The sequence below is a fragment of the Sarcophilus harrisii genome, chromosome 4, assembly GCF_902635505.1.
Source record: "Sarcophilus harrisii chromosome 4, mSarHar1.11, whole genome shotgun sequence".
Lineage (NCBI taxonomy): Eukaryota > Metazoa > Chordata > Mammalia > Dasyuromorphia > Dasyuridae > Sarcophilus > Sarcophilus harrisii.
Genome location: NC_045429.1, coordinates 350,201,419 through 350,224,510, shown reverse-complemented (window position 1 = coordinate 350,224,510; position 23,092 = coordinate 350,201,419). Strand labels below are relative to the sequence as shown.

Genomic DNA, 23,092 nt, shown 5'->3' with positions numbered 1-23,092 from the left:
GTGCTTCAGGGAAATTACCGTGATGAATGAATGGAAGATAGATTGGATTGGGGACAGACTTGAGGCAGGGAGACAATTTAGCTGATGTGCTGCTATAATATTGTGTATATGATCTTTGTTCTTACATCTTTCTTGGGATTTATGTCTACAAATGGAATCATTTTCATTGAACTATATTTTGATGTTCTGTTTTATTTGTAGAGGAAATATTAAAGATTCTTAATGATAAAAGGGATAAAATTAGCATGGTACATCATTAAAAAGGAAAACAAATTAAGATTTATCTGATCATATGGAATTTCTGGAGTATAAACATTTTAGCCACTTTATTTGCATAATTTGTAATTGTTTTCTAAATAATTGGACTTTTTTCTACCACTATTTTCCCACAATTCCCACATTAACTAGTCCCATCTTTTAACATTGTTTCCAGTTTTTAGGGCATGAAATTAGACTGTATTTTAAATGTAATAGAGAACTTACTACTGAAAGGAATCCTTTGATGAAACCTTCTCAAGTTCATAATTCCTAATTGTCTTGTGCACATAATTTTTAAAAAATAGTAGCTTTTTATTTTCAAAATATGTGCAGTTAGTTTTCAACATTTATCCTTACAAAATTTGTATTTCAAATTTTTTCCCCTCCCTTCCCTTATTCTCTCCCCTAGACAGCAAGTAATCCAATATATGTTAAACATGATGCACATAAATTTTTAAAGAATGTAGTTTATTATAACAATTCTCTCTGCTAGTGCCTTTACCTCATCACAGGTTTGTCACTTAGGCATTTCAGAATTACTTTGATGTTGTCAAAAGCCAAAGCAAGCAGTATCCTGAGGATGTTTATCTTAGAATATTGTCACATTTTTTTTCCAGTATCTGTTGAATGGAGGTGGGAGAAGGATGTTTATATAATTCTGTGTTTACAATGGAATTTTTTAATACACTTTTGAGCATTCCAACAAATACCAGAAGGCAACAGTGCTCTAAGTTGCCTTAAGTAATACATATATATTGACTTTATCATGTGCTACAGAGAGCAGAATTGTAATATGTGTATTAAAATAAAATCAATATTTAGAAATAACCTTTGCTGTGTCCCTGAGATCTATGCTTTTGACTACCTTGCTTATAACTATTCTTGGTTCTTATGGTATGTAACATGAATCTTAAAATTGTGAAATTGTACTAGCTTATTGCCAGTGAATAATAATGAATTGTAATATGTTTAGGTCTTAGGAATTGATACTTAATAAATGCTTGTCTGAGAGTATACTTGATATTAGTCATTCATACTCTTGCTTGTTAGAACTATAAATTTTATCAGAGTCTAATATCTTTTTTTAAAATTTGTTTTACGAAGTGAAATAATTTCTTGGGTTATGTGTTTTGTCTTTTTTAGTGAATTAGTACCAGCTTATGATTCAACTACCTTTGTTTTAGAAAACTTCAGGTAAGACTTTGGTAACTGATTATTTTGTATATACAAAATTTGTCATTATAAATGAGAGTTGTTTATAAATAAATTTAATTTATAAAGCAGAACTGCTAAGAAGCTATGCTACGTGTCCTTCACTTTGATATTTCTTATTATAGAATATTTTTATTGATCAAAATATTGACTGTATGGTGGGAAAAATCTGATGCCTTCCCATGTTGATATTATTTCTCATGTTTTCTCTTTTAAAAAAAATCAGTATTTTATTTTTCTAAATACATGCAAAAGATAGTTTTCAATATTCACTTTTGCAAAACCTTGTGTTTCAGATTTTTCTCCCTCCCTCTCTCCTATAGACAGCAAGCAATCCTATGTAGGTTAAAAATGTGCAGTTCTTCTAAACATATTTCCATATTTGTCATGTTGCATAAGAAAAATCAGAACAAAAGGGGAAAAAAAACTCATGTTATCTCTTAATGCTAAATACCTGTATTTTAGTATGTTCTCTTCTGTAGTTAGAAAGAAAAAAGTTAGTCAAGAGTTAGTATTCTAGGTCACATGAGCAACAAGTTGGAAGACTAAACATTTCTCTTGATTTCTCATGTGTTATGGGAGGGAGAGGATAGTTCGTGACCAGGACAGGTATAAAGTTGTTAAATGCTAATCTTAATGCTAACACTATCACTTGTAATCTTGAACATGTTGCTTGCTTAGTTTCTTTCAATTTCTTTACATTCTTCTTTATTTTCATTATAACCAAAATTTATAGATTACAATAATAAATTCAGTGCTAAATATTGTTTATTGTTTCAGCCATTTTGGAATTGCTTTCTTTAAATGTTATGAGTAATTAGCATGAACACGGTTTGGTCATTATAAAAATACTATATGGAAATATATATAAATATTAAATCAGTTCATTCGTCTTAAATTTTTTGTCCAGAAATATAAATTGATATAGCACAAGAGTTATTTTTCATAATGGATGGGTTATTTTTAGCAGCAACTGTAAGATTTAAATTATGATAAAGTTTGATTTATTTAACTGTTATAAATTGACATTAATATATTGTCTTTCTCCTTAGTACTTTGCGCCAGAGGGCAGATCCTGTTTATAGTCCACCTCTTCAAGTTTCAGGGCTTTGCTGGAGGCTGAAGGTTTATCCAGTAAGATGTTTACTGTCTTTTTTTTTTTTTTCTTTTAATGTTATTTATTATTTCTACCACAATAATCATTTTTCTATAATTTTAAAACAAATAGATATTACAGATACCTACTAGGCAGTTGCAAACAACAATATTTGCATATTTCTTTATAGGGTCCTTGAATTTTATTCAAAGAAATTATATCTGAACTGAATTAACTCACTTTACATTGAGTATTATTTTGAAGTTCTATCAAAGTTTGTGTAAGAAATATGAACAATTCTTAATGATATTTCAGTATTGGGGATAAAAAAATAGTGCATCATTTAAAAGGAAGAGTTAAAATTTATCTTATATAAATCTTACTAAGTAATAAATACTATTTATTAATACTAATAAAATATATTAATTTATGAAAAGATATAAAAATAGGAATAAAAGGTTTTTCATTAATACAGCAAAGAATATTCTAGTTTACATGACCAACAAGGTGGAGGACTGGACATTTTCTCTGATTTCCTGATGACCTCTTCAATCTCTCCAATACAGAAATTTTGCAACAAAGATAAAACTAGCTATCTCCATGATTTAGGACATCAAAAATCCAAAAGAAGATAAAAAACAATGGAAGCAACAACCAAAACCCCCCCAGAAAAATCTGTGAACTCAATGTTCACTGATCCTGAGCTCACTGAGCATCTGTCACCCCAGCTACCTCCTAAGTTATGAGATTGCATTATCAGTTTAAGTCACCCTTCCCTTTCAGCGGTGTGGAGGCCCTGACTTCAGGGAGTGGAATTATGTTCCAATCTCCACAGCCCTTGGCTAAGCTCTTCAGGGATAAAAAGTCTGCCAGAAGTTGCACTGTGGAAGCACCAGTGCTGCAAACCACTTAATTGCCAATGTTGGGATAAACAGTGCTGCAAAAACTTTGAATTATCAGTGCTAGACCAGAAAAGAAGAGAGGGAATAATTGAGAGAGGGTAGCAAGCAGTGAGAGTGGGAAGGAGGAGAGGAGATATGCAATATGAAACCTAGCTTGAGGGGAAGGCTGTTAGCATCCACTGGAACTAGTCTGACCACTCAAAAGTTAAGGGGGTAGAAACCTCTGCTGGTGAATTGTGAATTGCCTAATATAGGGGCTGAGCACTGAAATGCAGCTTCCCAGGAAACCATAGTCAGAAGAGAGGGAGTCAGGAAGAAAATGAGAAGGAAAATAAGGGGACAAAGGACTGAAATTACCAAGATTGCAGGAGAACAAAAATTCAAAGACCTTGAACATAGATAGATAAAGCAATGGGAAAAATAGTAGCAACTGAAGGAAACACTTCCAGATACCTATGAATAAATACTGTGAAACAAAAGAAAATTATCTTACTACTTGATGAACCAGAGGACCTTGTGGTATTTGACGAGAAAGAATCCCAACATGTTGTTTCTGAATGGTTGAAAAGAGAAATGAGAATTATAACAGCAGAATTTTTATCCTATGCATCAAAAAATAACAAAATAGAAAAATCTAATGTAAATGTAATTGAAATGAAATGTGAATGTAATGGCAAGCTTCACCAAAGAACAAAAGAGAACAGTAGATTGGGAATTCATATCTATAGCAGAAAGGTCTGCCCTTAAGAAGAAAAGCAAAAAACAAGAACATTAAAAGAAAATAAGATCATCATGTTAGTATGATAAGGTTTAGATTTAGGGAACCAAAATGAAATTAGGGTTTCTAATGGTCAGGGAGTTAAATGACAAGGTCTAGTGGCAGGTTTGGGGTTCAGGGAACCAAATGGAGAGGTTTGGCTCCCCTGCAACCCCTTGAAATTTGGCTCAAAGGGAGTTTTGGGGACTCCCTTTTGGGGCGCTGAGATTCTCTGTAAAAGAATTTTTAGATCTGAAAACCTAGATTGATAAAAGAGGTTTATTATGGGGATTGGAATTAAGGTTAGAAATCCTGACAGAGGCATAAAATCTGGTTAGGGAAATAGGTGAGGATAAAGAGAGGATGGCACTGGAAAGAGTATTCCAGTGGACAGAGGCCTTTGGCATTCCACGCATGGCATGTTTGGAACCTCTGCAAAGAGAGGGTTCTAGTTTGGCTCTTTTATGAGCTTTGGCTATAAGCTGAAGGGAGCTTGTGAGTGGAGTCCTAAATTGGCTCCTCACTGGATTTTAGCTTGAGCTGGAATTTGAATTGAATTCAATGAGTTTCAGGACTGAGCTGACCCTACCCAGATAACAAGGATTAAACTTTGTTCTTTGGGGCAGGGTCCCTCACTGAGGCAGAAGGGGATTTTATCCTTTAAGGATTTTTAGGGTTTCTCTTTTTATTTACAATATACAGGTCTTGAAGACAGGAGGCATAGAGACAATTTTAAGTATTATAGGTTTCTAAGAAGAACACAACAGAATGAAAAAATACAACAAAAAGCAAAACACCATGATGATGAAGAAAATAATAGAAAGCTGCTTTGGACTTCTGAACACAGAATATGAAATTCCAATTGAAAGAATTCATATTGCCTCCAGAAAAAATATCCAAGTCTGCAAACTCATAGACACATAGTGATTAACCAAAGTTTAATAATTCATTTCAGAAACACGTCTTTAAGCCATCTAAAGACTTTTAAATACAGAAGAAAGGACATTCAAATAGTGCAAGATCATTCCATGCTCAGTATAAAAAAAGGAGAAGGGAACAGAATAGAATAATGTATTCTTAAGAACTGTAGTGCTCTGGACACAGGCCAAGGTAACCTATTCTGCACATCTGAGCTTAGCCTTGTAGGAAAAGGATAGACTTTTAGTAGTAAAGAAGATCTTGAAAGTTTTTAGAAAGAAAATTTGAACTGAAGGGATTATTTGCATCTTAGCACTCATAATACAGAACAGCAAGAAGAGTGAAAAAATATAGTAGGTATGGACAGAATAATAATAGACCAGTAAGATTTTTTTTTTCTTAAACTCACACAAGGAGATAAAGGTGAACACAAAAATGTGGTGGAGGCAACTGTGAAGAGGAGGATAAGGGGACATTATATACAGAATCTGGAAGGTGACCTCTGTGGTCTCAGAAAGAAGAGAGCCTATTCCAATAGATTTGTGATGGAAAGAGCATTCTACATTCAGAGAGAACTATGAATCAAAGCATAGTATTTTCACCTTTTTTTGGTGGTGGTTTGTTTGCTTGTTTTGTTTTTCTTTCATGTTTTTTCCCTTTTGATCAGATTTTTATTTATTATTTTGTGCAGCATGATGAATATAGAAATATGTTTAGAATAATTGAACATGTTTAGCCTATATTGGATTGCTTGCTGTCTTGGGGAAGAGGTAAGGAAGGGAGGGAGAAAAATTTGGAACACAAGATTTTGCAAAGATGAATGTTGAAAACTATGTTTTCATGTTTTAGAAAAATAAAATACCATTTTAAAAAAAAGAAAAAGAAGAGCCTACAAGGGAATATTTGAGTTGGAGGGAAAAAGAATGGGAAAAATGGGAGAAATGAAGAAAGTTTACTTTGGAGGTAGGAGGATATTCCACTGGTGAATTCTCTTATGGGTGAAGAGAGATGGTTAGTGAATGAAAGAAGAAGAGAATCTTAAAATGAATGAAACCTTGGATCTATTGCATTGGGAGGGGGCAAGTTGCAACCCCTGGTGATACTTGGTAGCTGGACAAATGTGACAGCATAGACATGGGGGACATTTATAGGAAAAAAGGTAAACAAGGGTGGGAATAGATCATTATTGGGCTGTATATTTAGGAACACAGTTGGTGAGGAACCCTATCAAGGGGCAGTTTCCTTTCTAATATCTGAAATAATTGGAATTGTTTTGGAGAAAAGGAAATCTATGAGGTAAGCTCTATTAGCCAGTGATAGAAAGTGCCTAGAATGTAGAACCTAGAAGAATTCCTGAGAAACTTTATTTGCATGAAGAATATAGAGAAAAATGAGATACTAGATGATTTTAGAGAATACGGATTTTCCTGGAGTAGAGAAAAAATAGGTAATCAATAGAAATCTTTGGAAATGGACACAAAATATGAAATTTAAAAATCTAATGAATAGAAGATTAGCTGAAGGGAAGGAAAAAGGGGGGGAACTACTTGAATGAGAAGAAAAAAGACGAGGAAAATACATAATGAGATAAAAGCTGATAAAATCTTACAAGAGGAAATATCAAGTGAGAAGATGGGATTGGAATGAGGGACAAGAATTTGTAGGATCAGAGACACCTTAAAAAAAAGATTAAGATACAGTAACTGAAGGAACATAATATTGTGTTTATAAAAGAAGGGGGAGAACATAACTTGGGGAAAAACATCAGTATTAGAGACATATTGAAGAAAATATAAAACTTACTCTTATAACTTTAAACGTAAATGGACTAAACAATCTAGTAAAATGAAAAAGTGAGAAATTGGATTAGAAATTCTTCCAATCTGTGATTCCTAGAAGAAATAAGTCTCATAAAAGAACAAAAAGACATACACAAAATAAAACTAAGGGGATAGAAAAAAATTTATTGCATCATGGGAATTTAAAAAAGCAGAATTTGCCACCATGTTCTCAGTTGAAGCAGAAAACAATTGAAAGAAAACTTATTATACTGAAAGGAACCATAGGCAACAACTTGTCATTGATAATAAATTTATTCATTCTAAATTCCTTAATTTCCACCTTCATAAAGGAAACTAGTAGCACATCAAATGACAGGAGACTTCAGTATTCTACCAATTTTCTCTGTCTAGAACTTGGAAAAGTGGAACTGAACACATTTCTGGTATATTACCATCTTTTTAAGAAGTGTTATATGTAATGAATATAAAGAAACATGGAAAAATGTTATGAACCTGATACATGGTAAACAGAACCCAAAAATATATCCAGTAACTACAGCAATGTAAATAGAACAGTACAGTAAAAAGTAAATATGTCAATATTATAAAGCTCAGACAATACTTGAATGAAGAGATACAAGAAAACATCCTTGACTTACTCCTTTGTGAATTTGGGAGGTCTACAGGTGTTAACACATTGCATATGTTTTCAGAATTTTTCAGTTTATTGATCAGTTGTGTTGATTTTTTATTTTCTTTAAAAAGTACAATTGTCATATGGGTTAGCTCTTCGGAAGGAGGAGATAAAGAGATACATGGGATAATAATGGTGATACAAAAAAAAAATCAATAAAAAGTTATTTTTAAAAAAGATGTAATATTCTAAGAAATCTATTTTCTTCTCATTCAAGAGCAAGGATTTGTAAAGCTGTTCACTATCAATAATGTTATCCAGAATAGTACTAGTAGTCTAAGCATAGCAATAAAATAAAAAAAATTGATAAGTATTGTGATAAGGAAAAATTAAAATAATTATTTGCAGAGGATATAATTCTGTATTTAGAAAACTCGAGAAATAAAAAAATTAATTAAAGGAAGAGATTACTTAGGCAATGTAACGAAATATAATTTTCCTAGTATCACTTTCTATATATTGCCAGTTAGATATTTAAAAAGTCACAGTCAAATTACACATAGTTTAACAACAAAAATGTTACATATTTACAAATTAATCTACTAAAATCTATGGAACTTAAATAAAGTCAATTATAAAATAACTTCAGAGAAATAAAAAAAGAATTTGAGTCAGTGTTAATTTTTGTGCCAAGCTAATAAAGATGACACTTTTTTATGAAATTCATCCTTAACTTTAATTCTATATTGATCAAACATATTAATGTAATGGAATATAAAATTTGACAAAAGAGTAACAATTCCTATGGAAAAACAGGTAAAAAATATAAAAGAATTATTAAAAAGGAGGTTCATTCATATTTCAAATCATACTATGAAACAGTAATAATTATCAAAACTCTCATTGCAGTTATGAATTAATGAACAATTTTTATAACATGAATTGGAATTATGCAATAAGGGTTGTTAAAATGTGCCCTTCTATTAGAAGCACAGAGCTGCTGCAAATTATTTTCTTAAAGAGTTTCCTCAAGGGCACTAGTGAGTTAAGTGACTTAACTAGGGTAACATGTTAGTAGATTGCTGAGGTAGGACTTGTACTTAAGTCTTAAGTCTTCTGGACTCCAAAGTCATTATGTCTTATTACCTTTAGTCAATATAGACGTTTTGAGGCTATATTAGCAATGGATAAATAGTGGTTTGTAGTTACACTGAAAAAAAATCACTTCATTGTTTTAAAATTTTTTATTTTATGATCTCATTTTTTAACGTTTTATATATTTGAATCTGCTCTTGTTAAAAGTTAAATTTATAATTAAATGTTTAAAAACAAAAAGATCCAATTATATTTTTTATGTCTTAATTCTAGTGGAGTTACATGAATTTTACTTTTTAACTTTGGGGGGGGGGGGCTGAGACAATTAATGACTTAAGTGACAATTAAGTGACTTGCCCAGGGTGACACAGCTAGGAAGTTTTAAGTGTCTGAGATCAGATTTGAACTCAGGTCCTCCTGAATTCGGGGCTGGTGCTCTTTCCACTGTGCCACCTAGCTGCCCTACTTTTTAACTATTTTAAGGAATATTTGTTGTTTAATGTTATAAATTGTTAAGACAAATTTAAAAATATTATGGCTTATTTTTTTTCCTGTGTGTCAGAATAAATAAAATTGTCTTTCCTTATTCTTCAGAGTTGGACAAATAAAAGGAAAGTTAACATAGATATTTTTTCATTAAATTGCTAACATCCTAGTATATAGAAACGATTTTAGCATTAATGTTGTAGTTTTTAGATCTGCAGCATCTTGTATGTTTATTATTTTAAACAGATGTTACAATCCATTCCTGTTAGATTCATAGATAAAATGTTAAAAATTGATCTCCAGTACATCGAAGTTAAGGTTAATCAATAGATACTATCCATTCTTTTTATTTTTTTATTTTTTAAATAATAGATTTTTATTTTCAAAAAACATGCAAAGATAGTTTTCAACATTCACCCTTGCAAAACCTTGTGTTCCACATTTTTCTCTCTCCCTTCCTCCCATGTTCCTTCCCTAGAGGAACCAATACATGGCAAACATGTGCAGTTCTTCTATATTGCCACATTTATCATGTTACACAAGAAAAATCAAATCAAAAAGGAAAAAAAAATTTTAGGGCAAGCAAAAAGCATTAAAAATTACTATGTTGTGATTCACAGTCAGTACCCACAGTCCTCTTTTTGGATGCTCTCTCTATCATAAATCTATTGGAATTGGCCTGAATCACTTCATTGTTGAAAAGAGGCAAGTTCATCAGAGTTGATCATCACATAATCTTATTGCTCTTGTGTACAATGTTTTCTTTACCCATTTTTTTTTAAGGATGGAAATGGAGTTGTGCGTGGTTATTACCTCTCCGTGTTTCTGGAACTCTCAGCTGGATTGCCAGAAACTTCTAAGTAAGAAATATGAGTATTCATTTTCTCTCTCTCTCTGTGTGTGTGTGTGTGTGTGTGTGTATGTATTTATTTTTTGATGAGGCAAATGGGGTTAAGTGACTTGCCTAGGGTCACACAATTGGGAAGTGTTAAGTGTCTGAGGTCACATTTGAACTCAGGTTTTCCTGATTTCAGGCCTGGTGCTCCACCTAGCTGCGCCCTTAGTATATATTTTTAACATATTTTGCTTTTTTGGTATACTTATGAAATTGTTTTTCCATGTCTTTATGCTTTTGGACATGAAATGTATGTATAGCATAGTGTGTCAGTATGTTTTTTTAAACCTAAAGCTTCAACCAGCAATTTTTTTTTTTATTAAAGCTTTTTACTTTTCAAAACATATTCATGGACATATTCTTCAGCATTAGTCTTTGCAAAACTTTGTCCAGTTTTCCCTGCCTTCCCCATCCCTTCCCCTAGATGGCAAGTAATCCAATGTATATTAAACATGGTAGAGATACATATTAAATCCAATATATGCATACATATTTATATAATTATAGTGCTGCACAACAAAAAAAGAGAAGCAAAATAAAATGTAAGCAAACAACAACAAAAAGAGTGAAAATGCAATGTTGTGAACCACATTCAGTTCCCACAGTCCTTTCTCTGGGTGTAGATGGTTCTCTTTATCACTGAACAATTGGAATTGGTTTGAATCATTTCATTGTTGAAGAGAGCCACATCCATCAGAATGCTGTTGTTGTGTACAATGATCTCCTGATTCTGCTCATTTCACTTAGCATCAGTTCATTTAAGTCTCTCCAGGCCTCTCTGAAATCATCCTGCTGGTGGTTTCTTACAAAACAATAATATTCCATAACATTCATATACCATAATTTATTCATCCATTCTCTAACTGATGGAGATCCACTCATTTTCCAGTTTCTTGCCACTACAAAAAAGGGCTACCATAAACATCTTTGCATAAGTTATGAGACTGAATCTTTTGCATAAGTTATGAGACTTGGTTTCTAAAATGGTTAGATTGATTCACAGTTTCACCAGCAGTATGCTTGTGAACCAATTTTTCCACATCTCCCAACATTTGTCATTTTCCCCCTTTTGTAATTTTAGTCAATGTGTGAGGTGTGAGATATCTTGTTTTAATTTGCCAGCCAGCAATTATAAAGACATTTTGTCAAGAATTAACCTGAGCTTCTCTAGTCACTATGCAATATTATTCTCAGAGTTGGATGGGATCTGAGATAACATCTAGTTCAAATTTTAATCTGAACGAAAATCTTCTTTATATAATGTTTCCAATGAAATGGTTGTCTAGCCTTTATTTGAAGTTTTACTGAAGGCAATTTGCTACTGACAAAAATAGCCTACTTCACGTTTTTTGTGAAACTCATGGTTTTTTGGTCAGCTAGCATTAGCTTCTTGTGATTTGAATAATGCTGATTGCCAAGTGACATTTTTTACCTTTTTTTTTTTAAAAGGAAGATTTCTTGCTTTGAGTGTTGAACTAAAATTTTCTTAAAGAGCCACAGATAATGAGTGCTAGCACATTTTTAGTTAATAGATGAGTAGGATGTGTTATGTCATCTTTTTTAATATATTCCCTCTGTCCAATTTTCCCCCTTTACCCAGTGTACCATTTGAATAACAAAAAATTAAAAAGAAAGAATAGAGAAGTAAAATAGTGCACTGATTCTAAACATCAACCTTGGTTAACAGTATGTAGATGTAGTATTCCAAATATATATCCTCCACTTTTATAAAGAAGGGAAGAAAATATTTTTTCATTTTAGTTCTGTGACCAACTTTGGTCATTATAATATTATATAATAATATTCAGTTTCATGTTTATGTTTGTTCCATATATATTGTTGTAGTCAGTATTTATGTGGGTTTTTTTTTTTTTTGTTCTTCTTAGCTTGTCCTCATTGTGCATCAGTTCATATGTTTATTCTATTACATTCTTATGCCAAAATTTTTTAAAAGCTTCTGTAGTCATTAAGCCTGGATTTTATTCCCATTTTTTTGTTGTAACATTAAAGTGCTGCTAATTATATCTTAGTATACATAGCACCATTTTCCATTTTTTGCTGAGAGTATATATAAATCTCTGGTTCAAAAAGTATGAACCATTTAGTTGAATTCCATATTCCTTCCATAATGGTTAGACCAATTAACAAACAGTTCTACCAGTAATGTTGTATGTCTCTTCTTTTCTTTTTTCTGTCAACATTGTCTTTTTCCATCTTTTATCACTGCAAATTTTTTGAGTGGAAAGTGAAATCTTAAAGTCATTTCAACTTGCACATACAATTTTCACTTCACTTATTATTGATGAACTAGAGCAGTCCTTCTAGTTGTTAACAGTTTGCAATCCTTTTTAAGAGAACTGTTAATATCCTTTAACTACTTCTTTTTTTTATTGTTGTTATAGCTTTTTATTTACAAAATATATGCATGGGTAATTTTTTAGCATTGACAATTGCAAAACCTTTTCTTTCAATTTTTCCCCTCCTTCCCTCCACCCCTTCCCCCAGATGGCAGGTAGACCGATACATGTCCTTTAACTACTTCTTAATGGATTTTTTTCCAATGTTAGATATGAATATCGTGTTGAGATGGTTCATCAATCCTCAAATGATCCTGCCAAGAATATCATTCGAGAATTTGCCTCTGATTTTGAAGTTGGAGAATGCTGGGGTTATAATAGATTTTTTCGTTTAGACTTACTTGCAAATGAAGGCTATTTGAACCGGCAGAATGATACAGTAATTTTAAGGTAATGAGGAGTTTCATGTTGCGACTTTTTTCCTTTGTTTTAAAGTAAAATTTTGAGAACATTGTTCTGTAAAAAATAAACATTAATAAACATTGACATTAAAAGTAATTTTCACAAATTTTTCTTAATGAAATTAATAAAATAGTTCAATTGACAGTAAATCTGTGATTTTATCTATGAGTCCTCTATCTAATAATACAGATTGCCTGCCCATCTATGCTTTTGTTTTCTCTTTCCATCAGTGAAAATGGAGGAATGAAAAAGCTACTGAATACTTTCTATGAGCAAAGCACAGCTAAACTGTAGGAATATAAACAGAAAAGCAGGACAATCCCTGTTTTCAAAGTATTCATTCTGACTGAGGAAACACATGTAGGAAATTCTTGTTAGATGGAGAGGCAGGCCCCCATGTTCGTTAAGATGCAGCAGCAAAACGTGTAATTAGCATATTTAATGTCATTTCTGTTGATAAAAACACTATTTCTGCTATTGAACCATCTTATAGTGCCAAGGATTTTGTTGGTAAGAAATTTCTTTTCCAATATTTAGTACTTTTGAGGTTTCAGTACCTGCAGTAGTAGTTGCCAGATCACCTCTTTATTTATTTATTTTGCAGTCCTTGGGCTGAAAGTAGTGCTGTCAATGTAGGAGGCTTTATTATTCTCAGGAATACTACTAAGACTTGTGGATCTGGACTGTTTCATCAGGTTCTGAAGGGAGGAAGTGTGTATAGTCATGGTCATTTGACTTTCTTGGCATATGCCAACTCTATTCAATATTAAATTTTGTTATTCATCTTTACCAGTATTTAATAAATAATATTTGATCCCCATGCATCTAATTCCATAATTATTTGACTATAAATCATTTTAAGATGATGTGGTAAGAGCCTAGTATTATATTTAGAAGACTGGATAGAAGTCTGAGCAAGTCATCTTTCCTTCTTCCAATATCATTTGAAAATAGCCTCCTCTTTCTGCCATGCATATCATTAGGCTAAAGAGAAGTCGTTTGTAGTGATAGAGCATTGACTTAAATTAATTTCAGCCTTTGTATTTGTTTTGTGAAAGACTGGCCAGTAAAACAAGGATGATTGGACTCTGCTATCTGAAAAGTTCCTTCTGACTCTGATAAGCGGGAATTATAGAGGAACTAATTGACTTTGGACGCAGATCTCAGATTGGCCTTGCCTAGCTAATTGGGATCCTGTAGCAAAACTGTGGCCTTGCTTCCTGAAATGGTTAGTTTGTTGTACTGCTTAAAGTTTAATCATTTAGATGGTCTTTGAATTAACTAAAAGTCTTTGCTATTTTCTGTGATTTATAACCATTGTGAAATAGCTCACCTGTTTTTTTCTTTTTTCAACACCTACCTGAGAATAAGTGGATTAGAGTTTTCATTTTAGGGAAAGAAAGGATGGAGTTTTCATTTTTGGATACAGGAGCACTCTGTGGGATTGTACAAGTTAAAGCAGAAGTTTACTTAGGGACTTTGAAGTGAAAGTTGTTAAAGCCAGTGTATAAATTTTGCAGAGGGATAGCCCAGCATCTGGGAAAGGGGATGAAAAGTTTTCCCTACTTAGATTCTGCAGTACCATATGGTTTGCTACATTTCTGGAAATATATATCATTCATCCACATTGTAGATTAAATGGGCTTTACAGGCTAGCTTTGCCTAATAGGTATTCAATTTGCTGCTTCATTCCTCCATTTTTTTTTATACAGGTGTCTATGACTGGGATGGTTTTTCCACACCTATCCCTAATAAGATTCTAGGTTTTTTCTTAAGCAGAGCTTAAATATTATTTCTGCAGGAAGCTATATTAATGTTCTCTCACTTGAAATTACTTTGTATATTCTTTACATTTATGTGCTTGTATATATGTCTGCCACTCCTGTCCCCAAAATTCTTGAAGCCAAAGATAATTTCACTTTGTCTTTATATTCCTAGGATCTAGGATATTACTTTACATATTGGAGGCATTTAATAAATGTTAACTGTCATCTGTTTTAATGGGGGAAAAAACCTTCTAGGTTTCAAACAGCTAGCTTAAAAAATGAAGTTAGAGAAAATACTTCATTAGTCAACACAGGATTTAGGGGATTTAGACTAATTTGTAAAAACTTAGAATTTGTGTATCTGTATATTTTTTGGGGGGGGGTTTGTTTGTTTTTGCAGAAGTTAGGTTTATTTAGAGGAAGAAGTTACAGACAAAATAAGAGATATAGTAGACACTAGAAATGGTAAATATGAAAAGTGGGAGAACATATAAAGATAAATAAATTCCTCAGTGGAATTCACAATTACCCAGTAGAAAGGGACTACCTCATGAGGTTGGGGCATGTCCTTAGATGCCAGACTAAATCCTGAAAGGCATTGAGCACCCTAAAAGAGTTAGCTAGTGGGACATAGGATGGTTGGGCAAGATGCCATGTAGCATGGGGAAGAGGGAAGGGAAAAGACACCACAAGACTGAGTGTCACAGTGAGACAGAGTAAACCAAAGGAGGGCAGTGGTCAAGTCATAAGCTATAAGCTGTTTTATAAGGGAAAATTTAGCTTCAGGGACTTGACATAACTTGTATTTCTGACTGAATTACCTCTATAGATTGGGAATCGTAGAGGTAAACAATTCTCAATTATCAGAGTTTTCTTCCTGCTTGCCCTAGGGAATAATTTTTATCAATACTTCAGTTTTTCTCTGCACACCACACCCACCATTCAGTCTCTTATCATTTCCCCACTCTTTTACTTAGTTAAAGAAAGCTTTTAAAAAGTGGGATGGGGAAAACTCAGAATTTAAATATAAATTTAAGGTCTGATTTTTAGTAATAAAATTGCATTCTTTGAATTGTTTTTTAATTTAGTACTATTTCTGTTTTTGTATATATATTTTTGTTTGTGTTCCTTTTTTTAAGATTTCAAGTTCGTTCACCAACTTTCTTCCAAAAATGCCGGGATCAACACTGGTATATTACTCAGTTGGAAACTGCCCAAACTAGCTATATCCAACAAATTAATAATCTTAAAGAGGTAAGCAGATGACATCTATCTCTACATCTGTGTTTCAGATGAACTTTTAGAGTAATTAATTATTAAATTAGCTATTATTTGGTATTGATAATTAAGGCAGACTTGAACCTTCTTTTTTCATTCATATAGTTCTGAGTCTGTAGCTCTGCTCAGGTTATTCCATTTCTTGGAAGTTTAGTTGGCTTCTCTTTCTTTTCAAAAGACTAAGACTTTTAGCTATTTTTTAAAGAAAGAATATTTATTCCTGAGCATGAAGAGACTGAAAAGACAGCATCATGACCCATAAAGCCTTTCTAAGATGGGGATAATCCATAAATTAGTAGGGATATTGTATTATAGAAATAGATTTTTTTTTTTCTGAAAAGAACAAATAATAGGGAAATTTTCTTTTTCTTTCCAAGAATGTGACAAAATTCACAAGAAGGAAATGTACATGATAAAATGCTGTCAATTTTCCATTCCAATTCATTTTTATCCTTAAGGAATTTCCTTCCTTTTATTGCATTGCAAGACTATTTGCTATTCTTACTAGCTATGGGATATACAGAATATGAGAGAAGGAAATAGCTCAGTCACAGTAAATGAAAAATGGAAGGAATCGGGACCAGAGATGGAGTAAATGAAATGGAATGATTTTAGAGTTTTCTAAAAAGTAATAGGCTTTATTGAGGTAAGTAGGAATATCTGCGTCATTCCCATGTGACTAAACATAGCTTATATTTATCATTTTGAATGTGTTAATTTTGTTTTTTAAAGAGACTTACTATTGAACTTTCCCGATTCCAAAAATCAAGAGGCATGTCACCACCAGACACTCACCTTAGCCCTCAAAATGGTGATGGTCTGGAGATGAGAGCTAAGAAAGCAGGTTCAAGTTGTGAATTACTTCTAGAGGGTATGCCTGCCACAACTTCAGTAAGAGAGGCCAAAGAGGATGAAGAGGATGAAGAAAAGATCCAACATGAAGATTATAATGTAGGAAAATATTTCCTTGTTTCAATATTGTTTTTGATATGAGTATTATGATAACTTTTTTTCTGTCATTCAGCAGTCATTAAATCAGTAAACATTTTAAATGCCTACTAGGAAGGTTGCTAGATAGCACAGTGGATAGAGCACTGGTCCTAGAGTCGAGAAGACTAAAATTCATATGCAGCTTCATACACTAGCTGTGTAAATCTAGACAAGTCATTTAATTTTTCACTGGCTGCCTCAGTTTCCTCATCTGTAAAATGGAGATAATGGCACTTTCCTAACAATACTGTTGTGATGGTCAAATTAGATAATATTTGTAAAGATAGTAGGGGCTTAATAAATGCTTCTTTCTTTCCTCCCTATTGTATGCCAGACATAGTGCTAGGGATACAAAGAAATACGAGACAATCCCAATCCCTACTCTTACTCTAATAAAGAAGACAAGGAGCAGATAAAGATATATAAACAAAATATATAAGGATAAATTGGAAATAATTAGCAGAATGAAGGCACTGTAATTAAGGAAAATTGTAAAAAGTTTCTTGTAGAAGGTGGTGTTTGATTTGAGACTTGAAGAAAGTCAGAGAAGAACAAGACAGAATTACATACTTGCCTTTGCCTCCACAAAACTCAATTTTAAGATCACCATATTGTAATGCAGAAATTGAATCAATGCATTCCAGGCCCTTTCGAATTAAATATATGATATCAGTTCAGATTAACTTCTTTCATTGTTCAAGTAGTTTTAGAAATTGTCTTAATAATTTTAAATGTGGGTTTAGGCAGGGAGACCTTTGTTCAAGTGTTTCCTTTTCTGTATTCTGGCTTGGGGACCTCGGTCAAGTCATGTAACCAATTGTTTCAAGTCCCAGGCCATTTTCTAAGATTTTTAAATGGCAAATCACATCCTATTCTGAATTGGTGGATTTTTTACTTATTGGGGAGCTCCCTCTTCTGTGAAAATCATATGTCCAATAAAAATCCAATTTTCTTGTGTTGTTTCATCACCTTCATTTCAAATGTACTATCCACTACTAAAATCATGTCTTGTAATGAAGAATTAAAAAAGCAAAAGAAAAGAAAAATCAGTCCATCAATATGCCATTCGAATCTGACAGATACTTGCCCATGGTTTACCACTCTGCAAAAAGAGGAAGAAAATTTCATTTTCTCATACCATCTGACTCTTTTGTCACTCCTTTTAATTACTCAGCTTTATTTAATTTTAATCTCCATTTATGTTATTATAATCATTGTGTTTATTGTTTTCTTGATCTTCAATTTCTAGCAGTTGTCAAGAGAATTAGCAGAGCGTGATTATAGAGACAACAAAAATGATTAACATGAAATTAAAGTGTTAAAAAAATTTGCCTGCTGTATTTGGAAGTATTTTTAATTTATTGAGGTTAAAAATTATGTTCTTTCACAAAAGTCTACTTTGCATGACCTTTGCTTCATTATGATGTTGAGTTGATTCTAGGTACTGGATGGCAAACCCAAAGGAGCATAAATTTTCCCAAGTATTACCAAGCTGAAAATACTTAAAATTTGGCCTGGGCAAAGAACTGTTTGTTTGTGTGTTATACATAAAACTGATTTAAATTCATAGGGCTAATTAAATTTAGAAAGGCTAGCCAACAATTGATAATCATCATTATCATCATCATCATCATTATTATTATTATTATTTTTTTTTTTTTGTGCTGAGGCAGTGGGATTAAGTGACTTGCCCAGGTAAGTAATATAGCCAGGAACTGTTAAGTATCTGAAGCCAGATTTGAACTCAAGTCCTCCTGACTTCAGGGCTGGTGTTCTATCCATTACACCACCTGGCTGTCCTAGTTGATAATTATTTTGGCCTAAATAGCCACACAGCTAGGAAGTGTTAAGTGTCTGAGGCCACATTTGAACTCAGGTCTTCCTGACTTCAGGGCTGGTACTCTCTCCACTACCCCAACTAGCTGCCCTATATTAACTTTTTTAATATACATTTCTTTATTTTGGGAGAGAAAAATCAGAACAAAAGAGAAAAGCCATGATAGAGAATTAAATACAGAAAAAAGAAGTGAACATAGCATGTGTTGATTGAAGGTAAATCTCCATAGTTCTCTTTTTAGATTCAGATAGCATATTCTGTCCGAATCCCAATTTATTTGGGATTGCCTTGGATCACTGAACCACTGAGAAGAACCAAGTTTATCATAGTTGATTCCCATATAATCTTGTTGTTACTGTGTAATATATTCCTGGTTCTGCTTGTTTCACTCAGCATCAGTTCATGTAAATCTTTCCAGGTCTTTCTAAAATCAGCTTGTTCATCATTTCTTAGAACAATAATATTCCATTTTTTTTTTTATTTTTTTTTTTACTTTATTACCATCATATGTGTCCCAGCTTATTCAGCCATTCTCCAAATGATGGGTATCTACTCACTTTCCAATTTCTTGCTACCACAAAAAGAGCTGTTAGAAACATTTTGCACATGTTGTGTCTTTTTCCTTCCTTTATGATTTCCTTGGTATACAAAACAAATAATGGCACTGCTGGATCAAAGGGTATGCACAGTTTTATAACCTTTTAGGCATAGTTCCAAATTGCTTTCAAGAATGGTTGTACCATCAAGTCTGATGGACATGGCTCTTTTCAGCAATGAGGTGATTCTGATCAATTCCCATAGACTTGTGATGGAGAGAGCCATCTACATCCAAGAAAGAGGACTGTCAGAACTGAATGTGAACTATGATATAGTATTTTCATCTTTTTTGTTATTGTTTGCTTTCTATTTTCTCATTTTTTCCTTTTTGATTTGATTTTTCTTGTGCAGTATGATAAATGTGGAAATATTTATAGAAGAATTGCACATATTTAACATATATTGGATTACTTGCTCTCTAGGGAAGGAAAGTGGAGAGAAGGGAGGGAGAAAATTTTGGAACATAAGGTTTTGCAAGAGTGAATGTTGAAAACTCTTTGTATGTATTTTAAAAATAAAAAACTATTTGTTTTTTATAGCTTTTTATTTACAAGATATATGCATGGGTAATTTTTCAGCATTGACAATTGCAAAACCTTTTGTTCCAATTTTTCCCCTCTTTCCCCCCCACCCCCTTCCCCAGATGGCAGATTGACCAATACATGTTAAATATGTTAAAGTATAAGTTAAATACAACATATATATATATATACACACACACACATGTCCATACAGTTATTTTGCTGTACAAAAAGAATCAGACTTTGAAATAGTGTACAATTAACCTGTGAAGGAAATAAAAAATGCAGGTGGACAAAAATAGGGGTATTGGGAATTCTATGTAGTGGTTCATACTCATTTCCTAGAGTTCTTTCACTGGGTGTAGCTGGTTCAATTCATTACTGCTCTATTGGAACTGATTTGGTTTGTCTCGTTGTTGAAGAGGTCACATCAGAATTGACTGCCGTGTATGATGATATCCTGGTTCTGCTCATTTTACTCAGTTCATGTAAGTCTCTCCAGGCCTTTCTGAAATCATCCTGCTAGTCATTTCTTACAGAATAATAATATTCCATAACATTCATATACCACAATTTATTCAGCCATTCTCCAATTGATGGGCATCCACTCAGTTTCCAGTTTCTGGCCACTACAAAGAGGGCTGCCACAAACATTTTTGCACATGTGGGTCCCTTTCCCTTCTTTAAGATCTCTTTGGGATATAAGCCCAGTAGTAATAATGCTGGATCAAAGGGTATGCACAGTTTGGTCACATTTTGAGCATAGTTCCAAATTGCTCTCCAGAATGGTTGGATCTGTTCACAACTCCACCAACAATGTATCAGTGTCCCAGTTTTCCCACATCCCCTCCAACATTCCATATTCTCTTTCCCTGTCATTCTAGCAAATCTGACAAGTGTGTAGTGGTATCACAGAATTGTTTTAATTTTCATTTCTCTGATTAATAATGGCTTGGAGCATCTTTTCATATGGCTAGAAATAGTTTCAATTTCTTCATCTGAGAATTGTCTGTTCATATCCTTTGACCATTTGTCAATTGGAGAATGGCTTGATTTCTTATAAATTAGAGTCAATTCTCTATCTATTTTGGAAATGAGGCCTTTATCAGAACCTTTGATTGTAAAAATATTTTCCCAGTTTATTGCTTCCCTTCTAATCTTGTTTGCATTAGTTTTGTTTGTACAAAAACTTTTCAATTTGATATAATCAAAATTTTCTATTTTGTGATCAATAATGATCTCTAGCTCTTCAATGGTCATAAATTCCTTCTTCTTCCACAGGTCTGAGAGGTAAACTATCCTATGTTATTCTAATTTATTTATAATCTCATTCTTTATGCCTTGGTCATGAACCCATTTTGACCTTATCTTGGTGTACAGTGTTAAGTGTGGGTTAATGCCTAGTTTCTGCCATACTAATTTCCAGTTTTCTTGTCAAACAGTGAGTTCTTATCCCAAAAGCTGGGGTCTTTGGGTTTGTCAAATACTAGATTGTCCTTTGAACCTAACACTGATCAACTAGTCTATTTCTTAACCAATACCAAATGATTTTGGTAACTGCTGCTTTATAATATAGTTTTAGATCTGGTACAGCTAGGCAGGCCACCTTCATTTGATTTTTTTTTCATTAGTTCCCTTGGAATTCTTGACCTAATAAAAAGCTATTATTAAAAAAAGGATGATTGGATCATTTCACCAACTTCAACAATTTAACAGGGGTTCTTAAACTAGGTCTATAATCTTGTTTTTTTTCAATATTTTGATAATTTTATTCAAATATAATTAGTTTCTTTTATAATCCTATATATTTGATTTTATTCTTTTAAAAACATGTTAATAATCTCTTATATGGCTTTTTTTTAAAAAATTTAATAGCCTTTTATTTACAGGTTATATGTATGGGTAACTTTACAGCATTAACAATTGCCAAACCTCTTGTTCCAATTTTTCACCTCTTACCCCCCACCACCTCCCCCAGATGGCAGGATGACCAGTAGATGTTAAATATATTAAAATTCTTATATGGCTTTTTAAAGACTCACAACTCAACCTCTTCTTACATTCCAGTATTCTTGCACTTTATTCCTCTCAATACACTCTTCAGACTAATAACATTGGTTTCTGTGCTGTTCTTTTCACAAGATACTTCATCTCATGACTCTCTGTGCATTTTCACTGCCTGTTCTTCATCCCTGGAATACTCTTCTTCTCATTTTATTTTATGACTTTCTTGGGTTCTTCCAAGTCTCAGCTAAAATCTTCTACAGGAAGCTTTCTTCCCATAAAAGTTAGTAGTTGTTGTTGTTTTTTTTTTTTCTATTTGAGATTATTCCCAACTTAAACTCTCTTCTCTGTCTCTCTTCTCTCTCTCTTCTCTCTCTCTCTCTCTTAGAAAAAGGAGAATCTTCTAGAAATAGACCAGTGGTAATTGGTCATATGAAATGCAACCTAGCTAAATTTGGAAAGTTTGGCCATAAGATTTGGGAAGTTTCAGTAATGGTGAAGAGTTTTCAGTTTTGAAATGTTTCCGTTTTGGTGAAGAGAGCACCCATACCATAGTAAATGGTAGAACCTTCATGTAGTTTTGGAGGACTAATAAAATCATGTATTTATTGGTTTCCTGACTGTGGAGAAGACAAAGAAGGATGGGATGTGGTCTCTGCTCTTCAGTCTAGTTGAAATGAAACATTAACATAGGAAAAGATAAGCCATAGGATCACAGCTTTAAGGATAAAAATCTAACCCCTCTTATTTTCCAGAGGAGATAACAAGTATTTTGACTTCACCTTCATTGCTCTATCCATTGTTCCACACACCTCTTACAACAACATATTTTAATAGTCCAGGCCCATAACAAAAATGTCACAAAGTAGTACAATTGAATTGTCAAATATTATAAGTGATAATTGTTATCAAAGTTCAGAAGAAGGTAAAATCATTTCATAACTATGGATGGGTATTGTTTAGTATTATTTCTGGAAGATTTTGCATTAAGTAATCGAAATCTTTACTTTCTAAGTTGCAAGTGTGTGCGTGTAAATCTCTTTATATTATCTGATTTTTTTTTTCTTTTGCTTTGACAGCATGAGCTTTCAGATGGAGATCTGGATATAGATCTTGTTGGAGAAGATGAAGTAAACCATTTAGATGGTAGCAGTTCTTCTGCCAGTTCAACAGCAACTAGTAATACTGAAGAAAATGATATTGATGAAGAAACTATGTAAGTAACTTAAACTTTTCTTATTTTTAATGTTTGTGTTCAAATTTTGAGCTCCAAATTTTCTCTCCCTCTCTGTGGTCCTTTTGGCCA

At 32.9% G+C, this 23,092-nt stretch overlaps 1 protein-coding gene across 1 annotated transcript in view; it reads left to right on the top strand.

Moving 5' to 3' along the window:
• TRIM37 (tripartite motif containing 37) overlaps positions 1-23,092 on the top strand; it is a 110,718-nt gene that overhangs the window by 49,383 nt on the left and 38,243 nt on the right. Inside the window, 7 exon segments of the mRNA XM_031966497.1 lie at positions 1,402-1,452; positions 2,523-2,604; positions 9,923-9,999; positions 12,602-12,781; positions 15,699-15,813; positions 16,570-16,788; positions 22,866-23,002. Of these exon segments, the coding sequence (XP_031822357.1) occupies positions 1,402-1,452; positions 2,523-2,604; positions 9,923-9,999; positions 12,602-12,781; positions 15,699-15,813; positions 16,570-16,788; positions 22,866-23,002 (861 nt within the window).